The 22,823-nt window shown below is 37.9% G+C and overlaps 4 protein-coding genes across 9 annotated transcripts; 1 reads left to right on the forward strand and 3 right to left on the reverse strand.

Moving 5' to 3' along the window:
• Positions 1-376: 376 nt before the first annotated feature.
• wee1 (WEE1 G2 checkpoint kinase) lies at positions 377-5,992 on the reverse strand. The gene is made up of 10 exons (XM_079873720.1): positions 4,930-5,992; positions 4,275-4,480; positions 3,896-3,962; positions 3,036-3,208; positions 2,667-2,935; positions 2,471-2,563; positions 2,293-2,378; positions 2,012-2,182; positions 1,713-1,858; positions 377-1,575 (listed from the first exon to the last, which is right to left on the reverse strand). Exons 1-10 carry the CDS (start codon positions 5,398-5,400, stop codon positions 1,419-1,421), a joined length of 1,839 nt encoding a protein of 612 aa, XP_079729846.1. The 5' UTR covers positions 5,401-5,992; the 3' UTR covers positions 377-1,418.
• A 280-nt stretch (positions 5,993-6,272) lies between these two features.
• On the reverse strand, positions 6,273-14,185 carry znf143b (zinc finger protein 143b). 4 transcript variants are annotated; one of them, XM_079875122.1, is made up of 16 exons: positions 14,110-14,185; positions 12,460-12,575; positions 12,279-12,368; positions 12,000-12,095; positions 11,776-11,856; positions 11,312-11,496; positions 10,998-11,066; positions 10,788-10,904; positions 10,602-10,677; positions 10,390-10,515; positions 10,073-10,252; positions 9,692-9,919; positions 8,924-9,057; positions 8,388-8,540; positions 8,144-8,287; positions 6,273-6,950 (listed from the first exon to the last, which is right to left on the reverse strand). In XM_079875122.1, exons 2-16 carry the CDS (start codon positions 12,566-12,568, stop codon positions 6,867-6,869), a joined length of 1,872 nt encoding a protein of 623 aa, XP_079731248.1. In that variant the 5' UTR covers positions 12,569-12,575; positions 14,110-14,185; the 3' UTR covers positions 6,273-6,866. The 4 variants fall into 4 exon arrangements, with proteins under 4 accessions (XP_079731248.1, XP_079731250.1, XP_079731249.1 ...); XM_079875124.1 differs by having other exon boundaries at positions 6,278-6,950; positions 12,000-12,083; XM_079875123.1 differs by lacking the exon at positions 14,110-14,185 and adding an exon at positions 13,695-14,103 and having other exon boundaries at positions 6,278-6,950.
• A 1,755-nt stretch (positions 14,186-15,940) lies between these two features.
• cUnh11orf16 (chromosome Un C11orf16 homolog) lies at positions 15,941-21,058 on the forward strand (the record flags this gene model as incomplete). Of its 2 annotated transcripts, none has more annotated exons than XM_079874153.1 (8): positions 15,941-16,835; positions 16,955-17,172; positions 18,043-18,399; positions 18,498-18,628; positions 18,712-18,853; positions 19,296-19,533; positions 19,629-20,207; positions 20,826-21,058. In XM_079874153.1, exons 2-8 carry the CDS (start codon positions 16,963-16,965, stop codon positions 21,056-21,058), a joined length of 1,890 nt encoding a protein of 629 aa, XP_079730279.1. In that variant the 5' UTR covers positions 15,941-16,835; positions 16,955-16,962. The 2 variants fall into 2 exon arrangements, with proteins under 2 accessions (XP_079730279.1, XP_079730280.1); XM_079874154.1 differs by having other exon boundaries at positions 19,296-19,506.
• On the reverse strand, positions 18,629-22,794 carry akip1 (A kinase (PRKA) interacting protein 1). 2 transcript variants are annotated; one of them, XM_079874156.1, is made up of 6 exons: positions 22,588-22,794; positions 22,147-22,317; positions 21,984-22,064; positions 21,773-21,901; positions 21,452-21,602; positions 18,629-18,646 (listed from the first exon to the last, which is right to left on the reverse strand). In XM_079874156.1, exons 2-5 carry the CDS (start codon positions 22,297-22,299, stop codon positions 21,459-21,461), a joined length of 507 nt encoding a protein of 168 aa, XP_079730282.1. In that variant the 5' UTR covers positions 22,300-22,317; positions 22,588-22,794; the 3' UTR covers positions 18,629-18,646; positions 21,452-21,458. The 2 variants fall into 2 exon arrangements, with proteins under 2 accessions (XP_079730282.1, XP_079730281.1); XM_079874155.1 differs by lacking the exon at positions 18,629-18,646 and having other exon boundaries at positions 21,279-21,602.
• Between the last annotated feature and the right edge of the window lie 29 nt (positions 22,795-22,823).

Here is a 22,823-nt window from a genome sequence, read left to right on the forward strand (position 1 = left end):
TTTTACAATAGAGCGGTCACATGACCTTAGAACTGGAACTACACAACTCGTAGTTAGAGCACCACTCAGCGATGAGCGCATGCTGCTGAAAGATTTCCAGGAATGTATGACATCAATAGTCATTAGCCAGAGTGATAATTATGAATCTCTCACAATTCTTCTTTTTTTTTTTTTACATAATGTTTCGACATTTCCAAACATTTTAGTACCCGCAAAATGCGAGACTCACGAAAGGCAGTTGGGTTCGCCGGAACGTAACCATAGAAACGGTAAGTTGCCTGTTCTAGCGCCTTCATAATGTGAAGGTTTAATTACAAACATTGTTTCAAATGTTATTTAACTGTTAAAGTTCAAATAAAGCAAACTAATCGCATTTAGGTGAAAACAGTTTATTAAAATGAACATATTTACAGACAAAATGAAGTTTTGAGGATTAACAAGACCAAAGTATCTAAACAGTACCCTATCAATGTAGTTTATGTAGCACATAAGTCAAAACTATACATTATTAACTAAAGACATAAGATGAACTGGACAGATTGTTTTAATGCTACAAAAATAGGGTTGGAGATTTGAATGGCATATGTACATTTAAATCATTTGCTTCCAGTTTTAAGCATACATTTGTCACATGGTTAAATTCAAGATTTGACTAGATTGAACAAAGCAAAGAAACGGATGAATGTAATCTGCAAAAAAAAGGTCACCGGAGCACAAACACTTTAATGATGATGATATTATGAAATATTGCTTGTTTGAAAGGATAAAATGATTTAGAAGTTATTTAAAGAAGAAAAAAAAAAACATCTTCCAACCCTAACAGGATACAGACGAACATGAATAGCAGCAGGCTTTCTGTGGCAAGCTCACCATTGCCTCCAAAGTGCTCATTTTAATGGCAATCTAACTCAACCCCCAAGTTCTGTGGCCAAACAGGCATTTTTCACAGGCAGTAAGGTGCACAAATCTTCGATCTGGTACATTCACATATCAGGGCTCAATAGGGGCACACATCTCCAATTTGGTAAAGAGCAACGCTGCAGCTTTGAGAAAGCAAGTGCAGGGAGACCATTTAGACTCTTACCTATGGAACTTAAAGCAAGGATTAGGAAGACAGATCTATACTAAAAATGTGTCCATTATAAGGCAATTCTGTCAAGAGATTTTGAAATGGCAAACCTAATTGGTAAGGCAGATCTGCATTACATATTCAAAGGCTATTGCCAAAACAATGCAGAAGGACCCAAGCTTCAGTATAGACCATGGTACTTGTGTCAAACAGTGTAAGCACTATAAGTCACAGGACAGTTTGTGTCATCCTTCTGGCTACAGACAAAACTGTCTGTGTGCACAATCTTTCATAAGCACCACTGTAGTTCTCACTCAGGATTGGTCATCTCCTTTGTCTGGAGTTCAGTTCAGTAAATTGTGAGGCTAACAGAGCGGTTCATCTTCTTTCCGATGAGTCGAGAAGCTCTCGAGCTGGATTGGACTGTGGAACGTGTAAGAACGCGATCCGTGGACAGAACCCTCTCCTCTGCTGCAGCCTTTGCCATCTGAGCTTTCTTTAACTCCCTGAGAAACAAAAAATGAAAATTAATTAAATCCAAAGAAGTACAGTTTCCACCAGTAGGATTTAGTATGTTTATAACAAGTGAAAGACTTCTTAATGTAGCCCGGAATTTTTTTAAATGAAAGAATATCTCACATACTTCTGCAAAAGTGCGTTCTTGAATTTCTCAGCGTTGAGCTCTACACGCAGCTGGTCAGCACTCATTCTGGAAGCAGTCAGAAGAACGGGATGTCTGACTAGGTCAGTGGTTGAGGGTCGCCGTGTTGGGTCAGGATGGATCATAAGCTGTCAGGAGGATATATACATTTTAAACAAACATTCAAGACCCAATTCAACAGTTCTGCCAAAATAAATAAATAAATAAATAAATAAAAGCACTACAGATTTAGTTTTTTAGAATGACTTATTTTTAGGACTAATATATAGAAGAAACCTTACCTTCAACAAGCTTATAAATTCCTGAGAAAGCACTTGTGGAATATGGGGCAGAATGCCTTGTCGGATTTTGTGCCACTTTTCTCCATTGGTGGGAAGGGGCTCTGCTCCAGAGGCACTGACTACAGTCAGAGCAAGGGCAAATATGTCTGCCTTTTTCAGGTTACTGTAGTCCTGTGGGTAAGAACAGCTAAATTAGTACATGATATTTCACAGAAGATTGTGACCTGCTGCCAGGAATTCTTAAGAATAATAAAAAAGAAAAGAAAAAAAAAAGTGTTCACCTCCTGAAGAACTTCGTTTGCCAGGAATCTGCTGTCACCTTCTTCAACTTGTGGATTGGTAACCGTTGTAACATGACCAAGATCACCTGATACAGAAGAGATTGTCAAAATCTTGTCCACTTTATTAAGTCATGTCTGTATTAAACAATCATTTGGGCATGTAATTTCAGCATCTTACCTATTTTGTACACCACACTTGTGGTGGGACCATCTTCTTCATCTTCAAATTCCTCTACACTTGGAACAGGTTTGCGTGAAATGAATATATTGCCTGAAAAAAAAAAAAAAAAAAAATTCAAAATTAAAGCCTTATAATTAAATGACAACTTAATGCATCAACAAGATATTTAAGGCTGTAGTGATCAAATACATACTTGGCTTGATATCCATGTGAACAAGTGCTGTAGAGTGAATGTACTTGAGTCCACGAGAGACTTGCAGTAGCAGATCCTTCAACTCCAGCTCAGACAGGAACTGTATGCGTCGGTTGTTCTCAGCGATGACATCAGACAGGGTTCCACCATTGCAGTACTCATTCTGAATCAGCATGTGGTCATCTTCTGCCCAAGCAGAGTAATACCTCACAACATGGGGGTGCTGTCCAAGAACTGCATGTGCATATACCTCACGAAGTGCATTTTGCCTATTGGGAGAGAATTCAAAGCAATAATTAGAAAACAATAAGAACCTCCATTCAATATAGTCAGTGTTGTTGAAAACGCATTCATAAAAGGACCACTTACTCATCCACAGAGCCTGCCAGGGGTTTTTTAGAACGTTTGATTGCATAGATACACCCGTCCAACCTCTTGACGCATTTGAAAACAGAACCAAACTCCCCAGAGCCAATCTTCTCCAGCTCATGGAATTCAGAAGCATATCTGGACATCATGTTATTCTCCATCATTGTGATCCTCTGTGGGAAAATCAGTTTTTATTAGGACAGAAAAAAATACAGCAGTACTTAACTAACTAGATATTCATGGATTAAAGTAGGGATGCACCCAAAAAAAAAAAAAAAAAAAAAAAAAGTGTTATTGTTCTCGGCCAAAAGTGTTATTGTTGAAAATCCAGACTGAAACTGACCAGAAACTGTTACTTTAAAATCCAGTAAGAGGATCTTTAACAAAGAGAAAATGAAAAGTCCTAAGTTTAAAGTCATCCTGAAATCAAAATTGACCCCATTTACTTTGTTAGCAGACAGTCTTGTGGTGAACAATTAATCCGTAACATTAACACACAGAAAAAACTGCCACGGTAATCTATATTCAAAATCTGAAGAAAAAAAATCGTTCCTTCTCAGATGATGCCAGTGGGTCAAATATCCTTAACCACTCCCCTCCAACTGCCAGTCTGCTATGAGCGAGGGATGGAGAGGAGGTGTGCTAAAGTAAAACCCCGCCTTCTATTCAATATTCCAGTTCACTTGGAAATACATCACAACACTGAAGTAAAGTCGGTTGCAACTACCAGCTCACAGGGACTTTTCATTTTAAAATCAGTTTCTGCCTAAATGTATTTCTGTGCTTCACTGGATAAAAAGCAAAGTATTTAAGAGTATAACTCCAAATAACTCACAGCTATAATTAATAAAAAAAATTACCTTTGGGGGCGGAATCAGCTCCTCTTCTATTTCAGCGTCACTTGCATCCATGTCCTCTCCACAGGAGCTACAGAATGAAAAGACATTATTAGCACGCTAGGAGGCAGCAGAGAGGCCTGACTAAGCACATGGCGTGTAGATGAGCGAACACGAGGAGCTGGTTCCTCGCCAACTTTTTGTCTTGTAACAGAATTAGTAAACGGATTTAACGAACGGCCCTGCAACCTGTGCCACACCTGTCCAGTATGGGCATAGTCTATCATTCAATTAAAACTAACGTTACTTCACAGCAGGCAGAAACCACCTGGAGGGTTAACTAATAAAAATAAAAACGAGTAAAAGCTAGAAGAGACATTAAAGTTAATTATGATCAACATACTCATTCCAGTGTGATCGTTTCCTGTTGTTTCTTTGTAGTGTCGAGGACTGCACCAGAATGGAGTCCGGGGTGAAGGGGTTGATGTTTACTAGAGGTGTCTGGTTTCGTCTTCCGTCCAGACAGGCTTTGCTCGAGGAATCCACATTCTTGAACAGGGCGACTCTCCGGTTCGTCGATCCCATCGTCCTGGCCCTCGACAACAAGCTCTGTAGATGCATACATAATACTCATTTAAAACGCATTTAAACCACATTCCTAAAGCAAAGACTACAGCTCAGTAAATTTCAAAACAAACCGACAGAGTCAAAAAGAAAAACAGGGGAGGAACACTGCACATTTTTAAAATGATGTAATGATGTGCTAGTATCAATAGACTGATTCACTCAAGCGGTTACGCAACTTTGTACAGCAAGTCCAATATCTGTGTCACAAGGTGAACTCATCCACCTTGTAAAGGCTGGACTGTTGTTGTTGTTTTTTTGTTTGTTTTTTTCAAATCATAACTAACGTTGCTTAATTTGCTTTTTGAATATTAACAATGACAGAGGAGAAATACTTATACAAATGTAAACAACAAAATGTTCTCTCGCGTTAAGAATTTGAATAAAAACCGATGCTAAAAATAAATAAATAAAAAAGTAACATGAAAACAAACCTTTGGGGTGTGAGGGGTATCAAACAGACGGAGTTTTCTGAAGGTTTTATGGGGTGGTGTATCAGGACAGTCCGGGACAGGGGAGCTGGATCCTTCCATGTCATCATGAATGTAACTCCTCTCAGGTGAACTGTCGTAAGCCTGGGGACTTTTCCTTGGCGATGGAGAGCCTTTCATGTAAAAAGTTTGTTTCGCGCGAGACGGTGAGCCAAATCCCTCCTCATCCCAGGACTCGTCGTCGTCTCTGGTTCGGCTAAGCGGGCTGCTGCTGCCCAGGTCCTCCGGCCTCTTATCGCCGCTGCGCCGCACGGATAGCGGGGAGTCCAGCTCCGTGAAGCCAGACTCGGCCCCGGTGCTGTTGTTTGCATCTTCGATACTGTCCTCTTCACCATCACTTGCCGAAAACTGCAACTTTTGGCGCACGGGTTTAATATTTGGAGACTTGCCGTGCCTCCGTGGGCCGAAACTCATCTTTCCAGGCAAATGTTCAGTTTATGTAAAAAGATCAAACTTAAAAAACACACACAACGCAAGTTGTGTAAGAGAATAAAAACCAGCCCAAACGGCTGGAAAATCAGGCAGAGATTATGTAATTTAGATAAACATATCTAATACTGCTCGTGCAATGCAACAACCGAAGCGCTGATGAACAGTCCCAAAAACGGCGATGCGATGTTCCAGGTGGAAAACTGCTACAGATTGTCCGAGAAAATATCTCCTTTTGCCGACTGATATCTCCGTGACAAGTCCAAACAAGTTCAGTTTAGACGCATATGGAAGCTGATAACGACGTTGAAGTCGTATAAAACAAGCGTCCACGGCGGAGTTTCGACTGAAAAAATGGCTGCTCCACAAACTTCCAACTGAATTAGAAAGAACTAGAAAAAATTAATTCCTAAAAGTAATTACGCGATATTTAAGACGCCGAATTAAAAGGTAATCTTCTCAAAACATGTCAAAACACCCAAAATAGTATCGTTTAACACAATAATGTTTACAAAACTAGTTTGAATGGTGAGCTACTCCTCCCACCAACACGCGTGGTCAAAGCCTTCCCGCGACCGTTGGTCATGTGACGTGATACACACCAATGAGCGCCGACTTCCAAAGTTTAAAAGATAGGAGGTTCTGTAAGTGCTACGTCAGTAAGCCCCTCCCCTGAAATGCCTACTAACTGTGACCTCAATTTGGCGCGAATGCTCTTCTTTCATCTTCGAAAATGGTCTCGTTTGATCATGGAGTTGATCAGACGAATGTTTTAGTGAGCTTTCACTATGGCACATTGTCTTCCGTTCTAGGTAACACACAGGAGCATGTTACATTAATTGCATGACATTATATTTGATTAAATTAATCATTGTGTTTATTATTAACACAATTAATCATTATTGTGTTTTTATGGCGGTGTAAATTAGCCACATTGTTTTCTTTTTATGGCAGAGCTTCTCCAGTGGAATTCACTGGCAATCAGTTAACAATAGCAATCACTTTAATAGCATGTTTGGCTAATGATGTTTTGCACACCATATTAATGGGAATTTCCAGTATTGTTCATGACAACTTTTGTTCCACCAGTTGTTTCCTTTTTAAGCTGAAAGACTCAAGTCTGTAAACATTTAACTGTATGATGTCAAAGAAAACATTACAATGAAAAAAATTTCTTCAATATATTTGTAGACCTTTTCTTAACAGTTTGCAAAAAAATAGCATAATCAAATATATACAGAAAAACTCTACTTTTAAAACAGTTATGTACATATCCACACAAAAATATCTTCTTGATATATTGCATTCATGATGTCTCCATTAGAAAAAACAATGATGCTTGACAGGTTTTCAATACCCAGACTTACATACACGCAGACAGACACACACACACACACACACACACACACACACCCTTGAGATGTTTAGTTCATCGTGTTATACAATGTGAGTTAATCGTCCATGCCGGGAGTTTCTCCTTGCTGTATTCTTGATGCTATTCTGATGGCTTCTTCTAGAGAGGGCTGATCACTGAGCTGAGAGGGGGAAAAGTTGAAATTCAATTTAATACAACAAAACTGTTTGCAATTGCAGTACAACAAATCATTTCAAAATTGTCCATCTTGCAATGCACAATGGCACCACCCACCAAACACAGAGTGACCCTCCCCTCTTCTAGAGAGTGACAGATTGTCCCCTTGTTGGCAATAAAGGCTCATTAATCAGGAGTGAATGGCAAACCAGTCAACAAGGTTGATTGGACTAGGTTGCTCAGTTATTTCTCCATTAGAGCAAAAAAGACAAGTGATACAATCACTAATCATAATTATTAGATCATTATCTGCTACTGATTTCAGCTATTATTACACACCAAGAGCTGGAATCGGTGCTTCATTAAATAGCATTATTTGGAAGCCAGGATTTTTTAAAAAAAAAGAAAAGATTATGGCCTGGTTTCACAGACAGGACTTAGATTAAGCCAGGATTAGGCCTTAGTTCAATTAGGACATTTAAGTAGCTTTTATAAATATGCCTTAAAAAAACATTACTGGTGTGCATCTTGAGACAAAAAAAGGCACTGACATATTTTTTGATATATTCAGTTCAGTTAAAACCGCTCAAACGTGCATTGTAGTCTAGGATTAGGCTTAAGCCTTGCCTGAGGAAAAAGGGGTACGAGTTTAAAAATCACTAAAAATCATAATTTAGCACTAATTTTCTCTCAGGGATCCATAAAATATGTATTTTTAATCACATTTATGCACATAAATACTCAAACTTTGGTGTAAAGATTTTTTTTTTAAAGAAATGCATGTATTGTATCAAATATATTTGATCTGGCTTATCTTAAAATTACTTGTATCATGCTGAGAGGTCGTTGTGCATTTCATTTAAAATGCTTCCAAACGTTAGACTTACAGAACTGTCCACAATACTAATTTAGTTGAGTGACCTAGGCCTACATCTTTAACACACATCCTAAAAACACTCTCAATGGAGGGTGGTTACAAACCTCAAAGGTTACAACCACCAGTCTTTTGGAAATAATTGCATGTTTCCACCCTAAAAGTGGCTTAAAGGTTTACAGCATTAACTGCAGATTTTATTATTTACTAACAGGCAAAGTAAACACATGATTTAAGCTTTGTGACCGCTCCTAACTTTGTGTGTTAATGTAACACTGTCTGTGAGAGTAAGATTCCATAACGCGTGTGTATATGTTCTATACCTGCACAGCTATGTGTGTGCCGTTAGAGGTAGCCAGCAGCGTGACTGGGTGAGGTCTTGAGGAAACCACATGCTGTTCGTGATCCTGCACAAGCTCTCCTTCTTCTGTATGGTATGCAGATAGATCTGGCGTCACAATAGCCACCTAAAATGCAAATAAAGTTTACAAATAAGATCAACTTATTTGTGTATTTAGCAAAGTAATGGAGTCCCTAGGTAGGAAACCAGCTAGTAACATCACCTACCTGTCCCTCTGTATCGTCTGCAGACACCATAGTGACAGAATGTGCCCCTGAGGAAAGCATTGCTTCATGTGCTGGGATGGTTATGGTGGTTCCCTCTTGAGTTACCATCGTAATCGTGCCTCCCATAGCTTGCATATCTGCTTGAGACAGAACCTGAGAGGGAAAATACAATAATTACCTGGAAGATAACTGCATATCCACCGCCCTGACATTGATTTTACTACACCAACAAATGTTTTACTTTTCCATTTTTCAACTGTTTACACTGGACGCGAGTGGCGTGACATGACAAAAGCAAATAGGACCTATTATAGCCAGTGGCACAGTGTGATGCGACAACAAATTCCTGACAGCAAACTGATGTCCCGTTCTTTTTCTTACATACTCCAAGCACCTATGCTATTTCTGACATAAAGAACAAATGGATTTGCAACGTTCACTTAGTCGCGTCCATTGTTGACAGCTTCTAGCTATTGTGGTGCGACACGACAACAACGATCTCATCTGGTGCAGACACAGTGCAAATCATCACTGACCTGTTGTGTGCCATCCTGAGATATGAGAGCCACATGATGTTGTCCCATGATCTCTGATCCTGACACCTGCTCAGACCCAGAGTCATCTTCCACCACTGTTGGAGTGTACATTAACCCAGGCTCGTCAATGGCCTCTGAAAAAGGTGCAATTTCAAAATTCAGATTGTTAGTTAATCAATATCATATGGTCATTGACTATCATTTACATGCACCGTCGTTATGCGATTCTAATGAGATTTAGGCAATACTGTGATTGAACTTAAAACGTTCATGTGAACACAATATTATGAATATTTTAATCACAATAAAAAGGCATGTAAACAACACTTTAATCGCATCTATTCCACTCCTAGACCTAAGTGCGCATGTGCTTGTCACATATATGGATGACGATGATGTTGCGCAACATGAATATAATGCAGTATACTGATAATTGAAAACAAAAATTTAAACATTTTTAGGCCCGTCACAGAAAAAATCCAATACATCCATAGAAATATTTTACATTTGACACAAGTAGATTAAAACAGTGGCCAGTAACAGTTTGTTGGGGTATGTAAATAATGGCGGTTAAAATGACCACAATTCTTAGCGAACAATCAGAATAATGAAAATTGCATGTAAACAGGAGTAAACCGGTTTGCTAATGTCATGTACACATCTTACCACATTAAGTAAGTAATAATCCTGATTATTATAAATAATCACATTATTGGTGCACATGTAAATATAGTCATTGTTTGTGACTGGAGATTTAAGTAAACAGACCTGCAGGAGGCTCAAAATAAGCTTCTTGTTCCTCTTCGATTGGCTCTGTGTCATTGTGCGCTGTGCGTTTATGCATGGCTAATGTAGAAATCTGCTTATACGTCTTTCCGCAGTGGTTACAGTTGTAGGGTTTGCAAGGCGTATGAACCACATGGTGCTTGTACAGGCTGGAGTACTCAGTGAAACGCTTGTCACAGCCAGGAACAGTGCAGACGTAAGGCTTCTCACCTGAAGATGATGAGACACACTTTTGAGCTTATGGTCTGAAATTATACCTTATTTCTATACAAATAAATCCATGCAAACTCAAAGCGTCTTCAGGTTTCATAATAATGATACTTTTATATGTTGGAAGCAGTTAAGAGCAGACAAGACAAGTACCTGTGTGGATCCTCATGTGATTTTTGTAATTGGTGGCACTTGCAAAGGCTCTTCCACAGCTGGGTTCGGAGCAGTAGTAAGGCCTCTCACCAGTGTGAGTACGGATGTGGACTTTACGAATGTTGGAAGTGGTGAAAGATCTCCCACAGCCTTCAAATGGACATTTAAAAGGTTTTTCTCCTACAAAATGAAATGTTATGCAATTTAAACAACAACAAAACAGAGCAAAAATTTCAATTTATCAACATTTTTATGACAACATAATTTTATAAGTCAGATGAAACCCTTATCGCAGGCCAGGTAAATATGAAAACCACCTGTATGTGTTCTTGTGTGTTTTTGTAAGTCTCCAGAGGTTTTGAAAGACTTGAGGCAGTTAAGTTCCTGACAGCGATACGGTTTCTCTCCAGTGTGTGTTCTGACGTGACTCTTGAGACCATACCCTGAAGAAAGCGGAAAAATAAAAATAAAATGCTTGTACAAAAAAATTGGAGGACAATAGAAACATGCTTGTGGAAACAATCTTTACCTGTTGCAAACTTTTTGCCACAACCTATATGTTCACAAATGTATGGTTTATCCCCAGTATGCGATCTTTCATGCACCTAAAAGTATTTAGAAAACAACATGGTCAAGAAGTGAATTTAAAAAAGTACAGCAGAGACTAAGGGCACATCTGAACTTTTAGAAAATCTTCTCTCTTGCACAATTTCACCTTCAGATGGTGAGCAGTAGTATAGAGTTTTCCACATCCCTCATGTTCACATCGGAAGGCCTTTTCCCCAACATGCTGGATTCTAGATGACCGGCTGTCTTGACCGTGCAGTACAATCTGAGTACACAAAGTGGGGCACAGCTTCATTAACATGCAAAGCATTCATTTTATTAGTTACTCATTTAATAAATAGATAAATAGAGACGGTACCTGCATATGCACACTGCCATCAGAGTCTCCTCGACCAAGTAACCCAGTACTACATTCTGTGGGCTCCATCTACAAAAAGGCACACATTTAAAAAAAAGATTTGTGGTTACATTACACAAGCATAAAACGCTTTCTTTAAATTAACAAACAATTTAAGAGTAACAAGGCACATCACATACAAAGTATACATATACAAATTTAAATCGGTTTAGCATTCCAATACATGTTTGTTTCTGTTAGAGTTGGTGAATTAAACCATATAAACAGAATAAATAAAAAGAATGCAGAATAAGTGACAGGGCAATGATCTTAACCTTAGTAGAGTATTGCTCCAGCACACTAATGGTCTCAGCGTCAATAGTCCCATCCGTCTGTAAGTCTGCAACAGTACCATCTGCCTGGATGGCCAAGATGGTGTTGGATGGAGGCATATGCTGAATATATGCAGTGGTGCCATCCTCCAGCTGAACAGCCTGTAAACCGCCCTGATCATATGTTTCTAAAAAGATTGAACGTGGAGATTTTCTTACTTGATTTCATCATAACGAATCAAACATTTAAACTGAATTTTTTTTCTGGTGTCTGTAAAGGCCAATTCACACCTCACCGACAGACGGCAACAGACACTTCGTCGGGTTTTGTTGGATCAGTGTGTTACCCTTGTCGGAGTCTATTGGCGTCTGTCGGAGGTTGTTTTCAACATGCGGATTTAGAATGTCTGAGAAGTGACATGTCGTAATCACAATACACAGTAGTAGATAGTTTTTCAGAGACAGACCTTTGGGTGCATGAATGTAAGCAGTCGTTCCATCCTCCAGTTGCACAGCTTGCCCATCTTCTAGTCTCAATCCTTCTCCACCTGAAAAATCAATTTTAAAGCATAAAGGCAAATGTATGGTCTTTAAAATAACAGAAGTAGTCTGCGTTTTATCAAAACAGGGCAATTAGACAGTCACTGATCATAGGGCTGGCATCCATTAGAATGAAATCCTTATGAAATACCTGTTTTAGACATTGGTAGGTGCTGGACATAAGCAGCAGATCCATCCTCCAGTTGAATCACTTGTCCTTCCATTAATTTGTTTTCTGTGAAAGAAACTATTATATGCTGTAAGATTTGAATGGTGATTGAGCAAGAAAATGTGTGCATGCTTTGTAACTACACAATGTTTGTTGTAAGCTGAATGAAATACAGGACATTTTGTATAGAAATGGTCAATCAGAAGAACTGAATTAGCTAATGCATGCCAAAAAATACACATTAATGTTTAGTTACAGTACCTTTAGGGCTATGTTGGATGTATGCTGTGGAGCCATCGACCAAAGTCACCGCCTGCAAGCTCACTGTGTCCATTCCCTCCATGTTGTCATCTGTGTGGTAACAGTTGACCATTATGGATCTACATTGCACGATCCACAAATTATAATACGGTTGCAGAGATTTTATACATATCTATCTCACCTCCAACTGTTACTGCCTCCGTCAGACAAAGGGTGACCTGCTGCGGGTCCCCGTCCACGCTATGAAACTCCATGCCCTGGGTGTCTCGATTCACCTGGGCTAAGAGCATGATCAGTCTGTACAAACCAACCAACAACCATCAATGATTTTGTGTTAAAACCCAGAGGCAATCAAAGGCCTGTGATGATTTATTGTCATGGTGGATTTTGAAGTACTCTTGTCATTTTACAAAATTTAGACAGTGCATGAACAAATTTTTTTGTCCCTAAATGTATTATAATTTAGCAATATTTAGTTTACAAACTGCAAAAACACATTGAAAAAAATTAAAGGATATTACATTTTTATATCATTTTTATACATCATGGTTTTGTGCTTGTGTACCTAATTTTTAAAGATTTCTACATATTTAAATAAAACTAAGTTAGTGAACATGACCCCAACCATACTATATTGTTCAGAACTGTACTTGCTCATGTTGCATTCTATAGAAATCATTTTACTATGCATTTCCATTTACTATGCAAACCAGCATCTATTTTTGTCCTAGTACTTTTTAAATATACTTAATTGAATCATTAAATAAATGTATTATAAATACTAGCAACTAATCAAGTAGTGACAGATCTGTTATTCAAATATCAACTATTCCCCAAGTAATTTATAGTTCATTCTAGCGTCTAATTCAATTAGTGCTGGGAAAATTGGAATAGATTCCAGCAACAACTAATGTACACACACTAGTCAGAGGTGATCGACAGATCCCTGAAAGATTCAATGGCAAAAATGAGTAATTTGTCACCACACCAGTAACAATGGAACATTACTTGACACTATTTGAGTAATATTTAAAAAAATATTAATTTGACAAATGTACTAGTAACATAAATAATAGAAAATAGTTATTGTATGGAATATTAAAACGGCTTGGCGCAGAATATCTATTACTTAGTATTCTGCAAAAAAGTCTACTTCTCAAATTGTGCAAGAATGAAAATGTTGTTTAATGCACGTGTATCGAATTCAAGTATGTGCTAACGCGGGCATTTCATTGCTAATGCCCATTTTAGCCAAATAGCTACGTACATATCTTTGTAAATAACACGTAAGAGTACAAAAATAATTAGTAAATTACGTAAAATGGCGGGAATGCAAAGGCAGCCCGGGTAAAGTTGCTCACAAGTTTTTAGTTTTATTAGTTGACAGGGACATCTGTCATGCTAACTCATACTCACATGTTAGCAAATATGCTACAATAAAGCTCGCGGTTTAGTTTGGCCGTTTCCTAACGTTTACATAACCTAATCGCCGTTGAGATTCATATAACTATACCATTTCCCAAACTAGCGCAAAGCAATACTGTCCTTTATAAAGACGTTTAAACTTAAACAAACAGCCGTTAGCCCATATTGAGTTCGTTGCTGAGGGAACTTGACAATCACAATCGGAACGTTACAATGTTGCAACCGATTACAACCCTGCGTCCAACTGCCTTTAATAAATAAAACACCGCTTCCGATGCATTTTCACTATTTTATTTCGTTTTGCATCCCACTTTGACATCCACCACACTTCCACCGCCGCACTTTCCGGCTAAGCGGCGTCTGAGGAAATAAGGCACACTGGGTAAAAACACATTTATATACTAACCTCCGAAAATTTTCCAACAATCCCTTCGTTCGACCACCATGCACCAGGGCAGGAAACGCTATGTAGAAAATCCAACCCCAGAACCTGAATAACGGCAGAATTCCTCCAACTGATCCGTAATACGTATATGTGATTGGCTGAAGGAGGATGTTGACGCGCTCCCATTGGCTGAACGCCAGTTCATGCGAACTCGTGCTGCTAGAAATTCACGTTCAGGGGCACCTTAGGGACGCCATTCGGGTCTGTTGGGTTTATTGTTCAAGCGTGAATAAGCAAATCTAGCACAGCAGCGTCTGGGCATGATATGTTCATTTGGCGGATAGATGCCGCGGGTTTTGTGTACATTTCTTCGAACGCCATAACTTGACCAGTGGTTTTATTGGTGTTATAACAGCACATTTTTAAAGTGTGACACAGAAGGCTTGGTAGCCATTTTGAATTGCATTATGTCATGGCCGGAGTGAGGATGCATGGGCAATGCAGTGCAGTAGAAAAGGCTTCACTTTTTATCAGTTTGTCTGAAGGAGAACGTGGAGTACCCAGTTTAAAATATTGAAGTTTTGTATCAGCATGACATACCATGCTTATCTTTATGTCGTATTAGTTTCAGTTTTTTATGCAACATTTTGAATGCCTTTTCAATGCATTCACAATAATGTTTGTTTGTTTATATATATATATATATATATATATATATATATATATATATATATATATATATATATATATATATATATGAAGAGTTTAGATGCAAAAACCTCTAAATGCCATCTGAAATTTTCTTATAGAATGATCATTTTTATCAAGCTTGTATATTTAAGTTCAGTAATTTCACTTAAATGACAATGAATAGGTAATCTTCATTGCCATTTAAGTGAAATTATTGAATTTAAATATACGAGCTTGATAAAAATGATCATTCTATAAGAAAATTTCAGACGGCATTTAGAGGCTTTTGCATCTGAACTCTTCATATATATATATATATATATATATATATATATATATATATATAATGCATTTGTTTGATGAAAAATACAGCAAACACAGTAATATTAGTAATATTTTGAGTTATTACAATTTAAAATAACTTTTAAACTATAAGAATACCTTTTAAAATGCTATTTAATAGTTATTAGTGTGACGTTAAAGTTGAGTTTTCAGCAGGTTACTCCAGTCTTCGTCACATGATCCTTCAGAAATCAATCTAGTGTTTTCTCTGTGCTGTCCGAAGGGCTACTTTTTTACATTTTCAACATTTCTATTTTAGTCTGTCAAAGTTGGGTCCTTTTTCTAAAACATGTATTTTTCATTAGCTTTTCTCACCTCAGTGTCCTTTTCACATTTCAGCCTCTGTGGGAGAGAGGATTACAGCACATAATCTATTTTTGGATTGAGAGTCTCTCATTGGGATGGGCGTCATAGCTCTGAAATCAGGTTCAGGTGACCCCCTCTGGTGCAGGATCTCAAATGGCATTTCTCTCAAAGCCATCAAACACATTTTTAACAGTTTCATCTTTACTACTGCAGCTTCATTAAATGTGTTTTTCTACTGTTTCCAAGATATTTAAGTTTTACATTTTACTTCCATGTAGCTATATGGTGTAGAATATAACACTTTAAAAATCAACAAAGGGTTATATAAATCAAATTTACTATGAAACAAAAGACACACACACACAAAAAAAAAGTACATAGTTTAGTCCTAGTCAGTGTATACTCTGTGTTTCTTGGCTCATCTCTTGTATTCATTAAATGGAGCATCTCTTGTCACTGTCCAGCAATAGTCTGCAAGCATTGATGGGCTCCATTTGCCCTGATATTTCTCTATTGTTGCAATGTCCTAGTCAAATCGCATGCCGTGCTCGTCGCTCACTGCTCCGCAGTTCGATGGGGAAAAAATCTAGATAAAAATTTAACTTTAGGGACATGTTCCAACCAAGGCTTTTGTATGAATTGAGGTTTTCCACTAATCTATTGTCTTTTACTTGCCACACATTGTTTGGTCAAATGCATCATCTCGCAGATGTTCATGAATCTGAGGACCAAAAGACCCAGCTTCATGTGTAAGGGTGGTATAACTTTGTTTATCCAATCTGAAAGCAAGAGAGCAACAACCTTCAAATCGCCACAAATTTGCCATTGATGTTGGCTATAGTTTATGCACCTCAAAAGTTGTTTCATGTTGTCACATTTCCTTCATATGACCAACTGGAATTGATGGCAAATCATTGCCATTATGTAGCAAAACAGCTTTAAAACTGTTTATACTGTCGTATATGTCATATATAGCTACTGACCCAATAGCATATCTTGAAAACTAGAGCCAATCAACCATTTTAAGCATCATTTTCGTTCTCTGTGACCCACAATTAGTAAAGTTTGACTACATTTATTTCAGAAGCATTGGCTGTAGTCTGTATATCAACAACTTGCATGTTTTAATCTTTTTTTTTTCTATTATTTATGTGACTTGGGTGATTAGAGAAACACCAGTCTCCAGAATGATCCTATTCCCTTCAGACATAAATAGACCATGTTCCCACTTGCACATCAGATGCTCTCTGTCACCACTAGATGGATGTAATGACATTCTAATAGTTTTAGGCTGGTCAGTGGCTCACTATGGCAACCTCAGTACACAGTAGAGACAGAGATCCTTGTTCAGTGGATTATTCGAACAAAACTTGCTACAGATTGCAATTGTGTTCTTGGAGTCAGGAAAGGTATGAATACTTTTTAATTGCTTTTATATGTATTTCCATCCTAAAAATCTTTACTTTTGCTTATAACAAAAGATGATGGGCCTTTAAGTCAACTAACAGCAAATTCAATTGTGTTGCAGATCATTTGATGCGAGAAACAATGTCATCTCAGGTATCTCACAGCCAAAGTGTCCTTCCCTTGTTCATGGGTAAAAACAGAAATATCACCTTTATTCTGGACTCATCTGTGGGAATGAATGGCTTTTTGGGATCAGTGAAGAATCTTATCATCCAAACCTTAATTACTAAAGCTTCACTCAGAGACTCGCTCTTCAACATTATCAGCTTTTCATACAAGGTAAGTTTACAATGAACACGTTGCAAAAGGTTACTTATATATTCTAAATAAATAAATAAAAAGAGTTTTTAAAGTGTATGATAATTGCCCATGAAGCTACTGTCTCCATATTGATGATTCTGCAAGTTTGTAACTGTTTTAAATGTAATTTAATCATTATTTTAATCTTAAACGGTTAAGTTTATTAAAGTCAGCATGAAACGGAAGCATGTCTTTTCTTCCCTTTTGTGACGTATATCCAAGAGAAACAGCTTCTCGAACAAGAAAAATGGGCTGGACTTGATTTTGTACAGAGCCCCTAAAGGGACATGGTGGTGGGAAAAAAATATGAGATGGAAGAAAAAATAATAAGCAATGCTTTTGCGTGCTCTCGCAAATGTTTTGCGTTCCCCCGAGAAACTTTGTGTTCGCTCGCAAAACTTTTGCATTCCACTGAGAGACTTTGCGTTCACTCACAAAACCTGTGTTCCCCCAAGAACCTTTGTTTCCCTGAGAAACTTTGCGTTCCTTCGCAAAACCTTTGCGTTCCCTCGAGAAACTTTGTGATCCCTCGCAAACTTTTTTGCGAGGAAATGTAAAGTTTCTCAGGGGAACGGCAAACATTTGCAAGAGAATGCAAAAGTGGTGACATTTATCCGCCATCTCATATTATCTCCCTTTAGGGACTCTATTCTATCCATATAGTAATTCTATCCATCAGGAATTGATTGGATGATTAGATTGTTGTGGTTTGATATTGTTCGATCTCATGTAAGTGACAATTTGTCCCGCCCTTGCACCAGTAAACAAAAAATATTGATGTGCATACTGCACAGATAAATAATTTATAATACTGCAATATTCCATAAAAACTAATATATATTTCACTAGGCAACACCATGGTCTTCTCACATGATGCCCTGCACTCCTGATGTAGTCTATGAAGCCTTGAGCTGGATCCACACATTACAGACGAGTCCTGGCAGAGACCTCCACACAGCACTGGCCTTAGCATTCTCTGACCCTGCCTGTCAGTCTGTCCATTTGGTGACCAGCGGTCTCCCAGACAACCCCACACAATGCTTGGGTTCATTATCAACCCTGGTGACACGCCCTGTCCATACATTTTACATATCTGACAAGACACCCATGAACACTGACATATCAGACTTCTTGCAGTGCATCACCTCCACCACTAGAGGAAGCTGTTACGTGATGTCTCTCAACTCTGCTGGCAATGTGGACCAGGTAAGATGTTTGTATGGAGACTGACCACCACTTATACTAGCCATCGTTTATTAGTTAATCAGATATTTGTCACCATTTAATGTTTTATAATATATCAGCTCAGTCTGTTGCATTCAACCGATGACTTGATTCAAAATCCATCATACTCAGAGGATCCCAGGCCTTCAGTGGACTTCTATCAGGTCCCATACCACAACTGCGCAAGCTGTGTCTGTTCTGCACCATACTGGTATGCTTTCTACTTTAACTAAAAAGAGAGAAAGAAATAAAAACAATACATAATTATATTGTGGGAAATATATATCTTTGCAGGTGTTCCCCTATGAATCCTTTTAGTTCAGTATCATTTGTATCTGGAAGGGTAATGCGAGGTGTTGAACTGTTTTCCGGCTGCCGTGTTTTAGCCAGGAAAGAGATAGACGGTTTTTATTACCTGGGGACAATCATACATCAGGTACTGAGAATTTTTTTTTTTTTATGAACATGCTCTACCAGTCAATAGTTTTGGGGTCTGTACGATTTTTTATGTTTCTGAAATGAGTCTCTTATGTTTAACAAGGCTGCATTTAAAAATCAAAAACAGTAGAATTTAATCAATTAAAATCTATTTAAAATAACTGATTTCTATTTCAATATATTTAAAATGTAATACATTTTTTATCATCAATACTCCAGTCTTCAGTGTCACATGATCCTTCAGAAATCATTCTAATATGCTGATTTGCTCAAGAAATATTATGTATTATCAATGTTGAAATCTGTTGTGCTAGTTAATATTTGAGTGAAAAATGTTATACTTTTTATTCAGAATTTTGATGAATAGAAAGTTCAAAAGAACCAGATGTATAATCATAGCTTGTTAAACATTTTTTAAACATTTCTTTCGGTCTCTATAGGGCAGAGGAAATCTTTATATGGTGGAGTTTGATAAGTTTGGACCTAAAGGAAATACATTTATGGAAACATTAAATACAGTTCAACCAACCTGCCAGCCTGATATAGTTAATCTTGCCAGTGCACATGGGCACGGTATAGTACCAGGGGACACCGTTTTAGCACCATGGGAGCAAGATCTGAGAAGATATGGGCCTGGAAGAGTCGTCTCCGGTATGGAGCTAAGATATCCACTAAAAAGTAAGATTTTTTTAGTTAAAATTTTTAAACCAATACTACATCATAAGAGTGATCTGTATAACTGAATTTTGCTCAGATCTGTCATCTCATTAAAGGTGATGAAGGTCTTTTGGGACTTCAGGTTCTCTTCTGGAACGGGATGACAATTCATGTCCCCAAAGAGCTTGCAGTACGGATTCCAGCCTCTCACCATGAGCAAATAATCAAAGACCTCCAGCATTATTCATCTAGGCCATGTTGCTTCAGGGCTTCCCACTGCAGCACCATGAACTGTTTTGAGTTGCCATGTCACCAGTGCAACCACCACAGTCTGTCCTCCATTCCACTGATCCACTGTCCAGTCAAGAGATGCTGGCCAATGTTCATGTCACCTCCACTACTGAACAACCATAGGAGAGATGAGCTGGAAAGGAAAGTTGATCTCCAACTGAAAGAACTACGGAGCGCTCAACAGACACAAGTGCCCTCATCTTCCTCATCATCAACCTCTGACTCAGATGAGAATGAGGAGGATACTGCAGCTGAAAAACACAGGCCTCTGGGGTCAGGACTGGTGAGCCGCTCAATAAACACAGATATTTCCTGCCTGAGAAAGCCATACAGTCAAACTGAGTCCAGACCAGCCTGGAGATACTGGAAAAGCGGTTCTGCAGAACCACAGCACAGGCAACCAGGTAATGACAAAATATTTACAATATAGCAGTCAAAATGGACAAATACAATACATTAAAAATACTGATCATGATCTGACATATAGTCTATTTGAGCATACACTACCATTCAAAAATTTGGGGTATGTTTTTTTTTTCTTTTTTCAGAAAGGATGCATTAAATTGATCAACATTTACAGTAAAGACATTTATAATCTTACAAAATATTTACATTTCAAATAAATGCAGTTCTTTTGAATTCTTTCTATTAAGCCCTGACTTTTTTTTTTTATCATAAAACAACCTTTTTCAACACTGATAATAATAAGAAATATTTCTTGAGCACCAATCCAGCATTGCCATTACAGGAATTACATTTTAAAAGACATTCAAATAGAAAACAGTTATTTTAAATTGTAATAATATTTCACAATATTACTGTTTTAGCTGCATTTTAGCTGTATTAAGAGGCTTCTTTCAAAAACATTTGAAAAATCTTAAGACCCCAAACATTTTAATGGTATGGCAGACATATAATTTAGAACCATTTGGTCTAAATACAAGTGCCAGAAATTATTTTTATTTTTTTTGTCTTTCAAAATAAATTGAATTTGTATTGCCTGGGTGTTCTTGGTATTTCAGGAAGAGCAATCAGATGTTCAAATGTAACCCATTCTTGGCCAAGAGACACTGGGAATTCTGGGAGCTCTACAGATAACTCTATGATGACCAATCACAGCTCTTTATTTAAACTGGTTTGTGAATCACCAAAACGAGGAGTCAATATGAGGGACATATTTGCATCAACTGAATCGAAGTCATCACCATCACCACTATCTGTAGCAATCAGCACAAGGCCAAATAAACTGATATAACACAGCCAAAGTTCAAAGTATTATGAGAATTGCCAGTCAGCTTTTGCTGATTTTTTTTCTTCAGGGATGATATTTGTTGTTAATTCAAACATCTTATGGCCTTGTAGTAATTTAATAGAAAATACTATTATGTAAAATCATGCAAAAGTTTATTAAAATGCAACATCTGTAAGAGGTATAAAGAAAGTAAAAATTAAATGTAAATTTTTGTCTTGCTGTATAATCTCATTATGGCTTCTGTGCCTCAATATAAACTCATGATTACTTTAAAAAAAATAATAAATATTCCTGAGCATTAGCAATAACACTTATGAACATTCAAGCAGAAATCAAGAAAAGTCAGTGCATTTTAAAATTTTAGTGCAAGTCCTCAATTAAGGCATTCATTTTCACCCATAGTTCAGAGGTTGAATGTAAGGCTCATGCTTTCTCCTGCGTTGATGTGGACAGTTTTCGTCTCTGGCCTTGTGTCCTGCATTGCTGCCGTGATGGAATAGGTTCCTGGAGGCACTTCAATAAGAAAATCCTCTGGTTCTGATGAACCCTTCAATAAAATATGTAAATGAATCACTGATTTGCAGAGCAAATACGGCCTGGTTAAAATATGATCCGTTTCTGCTCAAAATCAACTTTTGTACAATGCCTTCACAGTTCACACACAACATGACAAGAAAAATGTATAATTTTTTTTTTTGTGCTAAGGTCAGTACTTACAATGTCTCGTTTGATGGCTGCAGTAGCATTCTGTTTCCGGTCTGCGGTCCTCAACATCTGCTGTGAATGGTAGCGACAGATGTGTTCTCGCTCACTGGGCTGAGCCAGGTGAACAGTCTTATAAAACTTCTATTAAAGAAACACAGGTTGTTTCTTCTCATTCATATCTCAACAGAGTTAAAGTGAATTAATGAATAAAGCATTTTTCCACCTGGCACTGTCTCGTAGTTTCAGACATGTACTCCACTATTGTAGCAAAAGCATGGTCCAAGTTTGAATGGGAAATGTCCCTCTGTAACACAGGACAAAAAGAATTAGTGTCACGGACGTTATTTATTTAGTTGACCTAACAAATGTTTATTGAGTCTACTCACTTCTGAGCCCCTCTCATAGTGATTGAACATGGGTGATGGTCTTGGTCTTGCACTTGAGCTGCTAACAGACCGTCTTTTTGCCTTTTCCAACACTTCCTGCCCGAGTTTAGATGAACGGCGCAGGGAAGACTCCAGCCAGGATTCACTGGCCATGTAAACAAGCGGAGTACACTGGAATTGCATGTGACCAATATTAGGCTGAATCTCATATAGCCTAAAAACAAAATGATTCTCACAATAGCTCGGCTGCTAATAGTTCGTATTATGACGTAATTGTTGAACAATTACGTCATAATACGAACTATTTGCAGCCGAGCTATAATTCTGATTTTGAACGTATTTGCATTTCATGAAAACCATGCTACGATTTAGAATGTTTTAAGCGCATGGCAAACATTTTAACACTTAGAAAATATGTCTGCATTTTAAACGCGAACTTACGATTAAATGACGCCCAAAATGTCAGCTGTTTGTTCGTTTAACTGTATAAAATGATCGCCGCATTTAGTCCAATAGTTTTCAAACTGTTGCCGCTGTATGTTGGTGATGGGTGTGTGTCGCTAAAGTGAAAGTTCAAATGCATTTCCTTCTCTCTGGGTTGCTGGGAAATGGAGTCTTTTTTTTTTCCGTGGTTTAAACGCGACACTAACATAAATTTCCTACTTTTTTAAAACCTA

This window comes from Squalius cephalus, assembly GCF_949319135.1.
Source record: "Squalius cephalus genome assembly, chromosome: 6".
In the NCBI taxonomy this organism is placed as follows: domain Eukaryota; kingdom Metazoa; phylum Chordata; class Actinopteri; order Cypriniformes; family Leuciscidae; genus Squalius; species Squalius cephalus.

What these genes read in the sequence shown, in the direction of transcription:
- wee1 (XM_079873720.1), bottom strand. Translation starts at nt 5,400, where the DNA reads ATGAGTTTCGGCCCACGGAGGCACGGCAAGTCTCCAAATATTAAACCC. An exon ending in ATACCCCTCACACCCCAAAG is followed by an intron (nt 4,481 to 4,929) that starts GTTTGTTTTCAT and finishes ATGCATCTACAG; the next exon opens with AGCTTGTTGTCGAGGGCCAG. An exon ending in AAGTGTGGTGTACAAAATAG is followed by an intron (nt 2,379 to 2,470) that starts GTAAGATGCTGA and finishes CTTCTGTATCAG; the next exon opens with GTGATCTTGGTCATGTTACA.
- znf143b (XM_079875122.1), bottom strand. Translation starts at nt 12,568, where the DNA reads ATGCTCTTAGCCCAGGTGAATCGAGACACCCAGGGCATGGAGTTTCAT. An exon ending in GGAGGCAGTAACAGTTGGAG is followed by an intron (nt 12,369 to 12,459) that starts GTGAGATAGATA and finishes GTTACCACACAG; the next exon opens with ATGACAACATGGAGGGAATG. An exon ending in ACACACAAGAACACATACAG is followed by an intron (nt 10,253 to 10,389) that starts GTGGTTTTCATA and finishes TTCATTTTGTAG; the next exon opens with GAGAAAAACCTTTTAAATGT.
- akip1 (XM_079874156.1), bottom strand. Translation starts at nt 22,299, where the DNA reads ATGGCCAGTGAATCCTGGCTGGAGTCTTCCCTGCGCCGTTCATCTAAA. An exon ending in ACTATGAGAGGGGCTCAGAA is followed by an intron (nt 22,065 to 22,146) that starts GTGAGTAGACTC and finishes CCTGTGTTACAG; the next exon opens with AGGGACATTTCCCATTCAAA. An exon ending in AAACTACGAGACAGTGCCAG is followed by an intron (nt 21,902 to 21,983) that starts GTGGAAAAATGC and finishes TTTCTTTAATAG; the next exon opens with AAGTTTTATAAGACTGTTCA.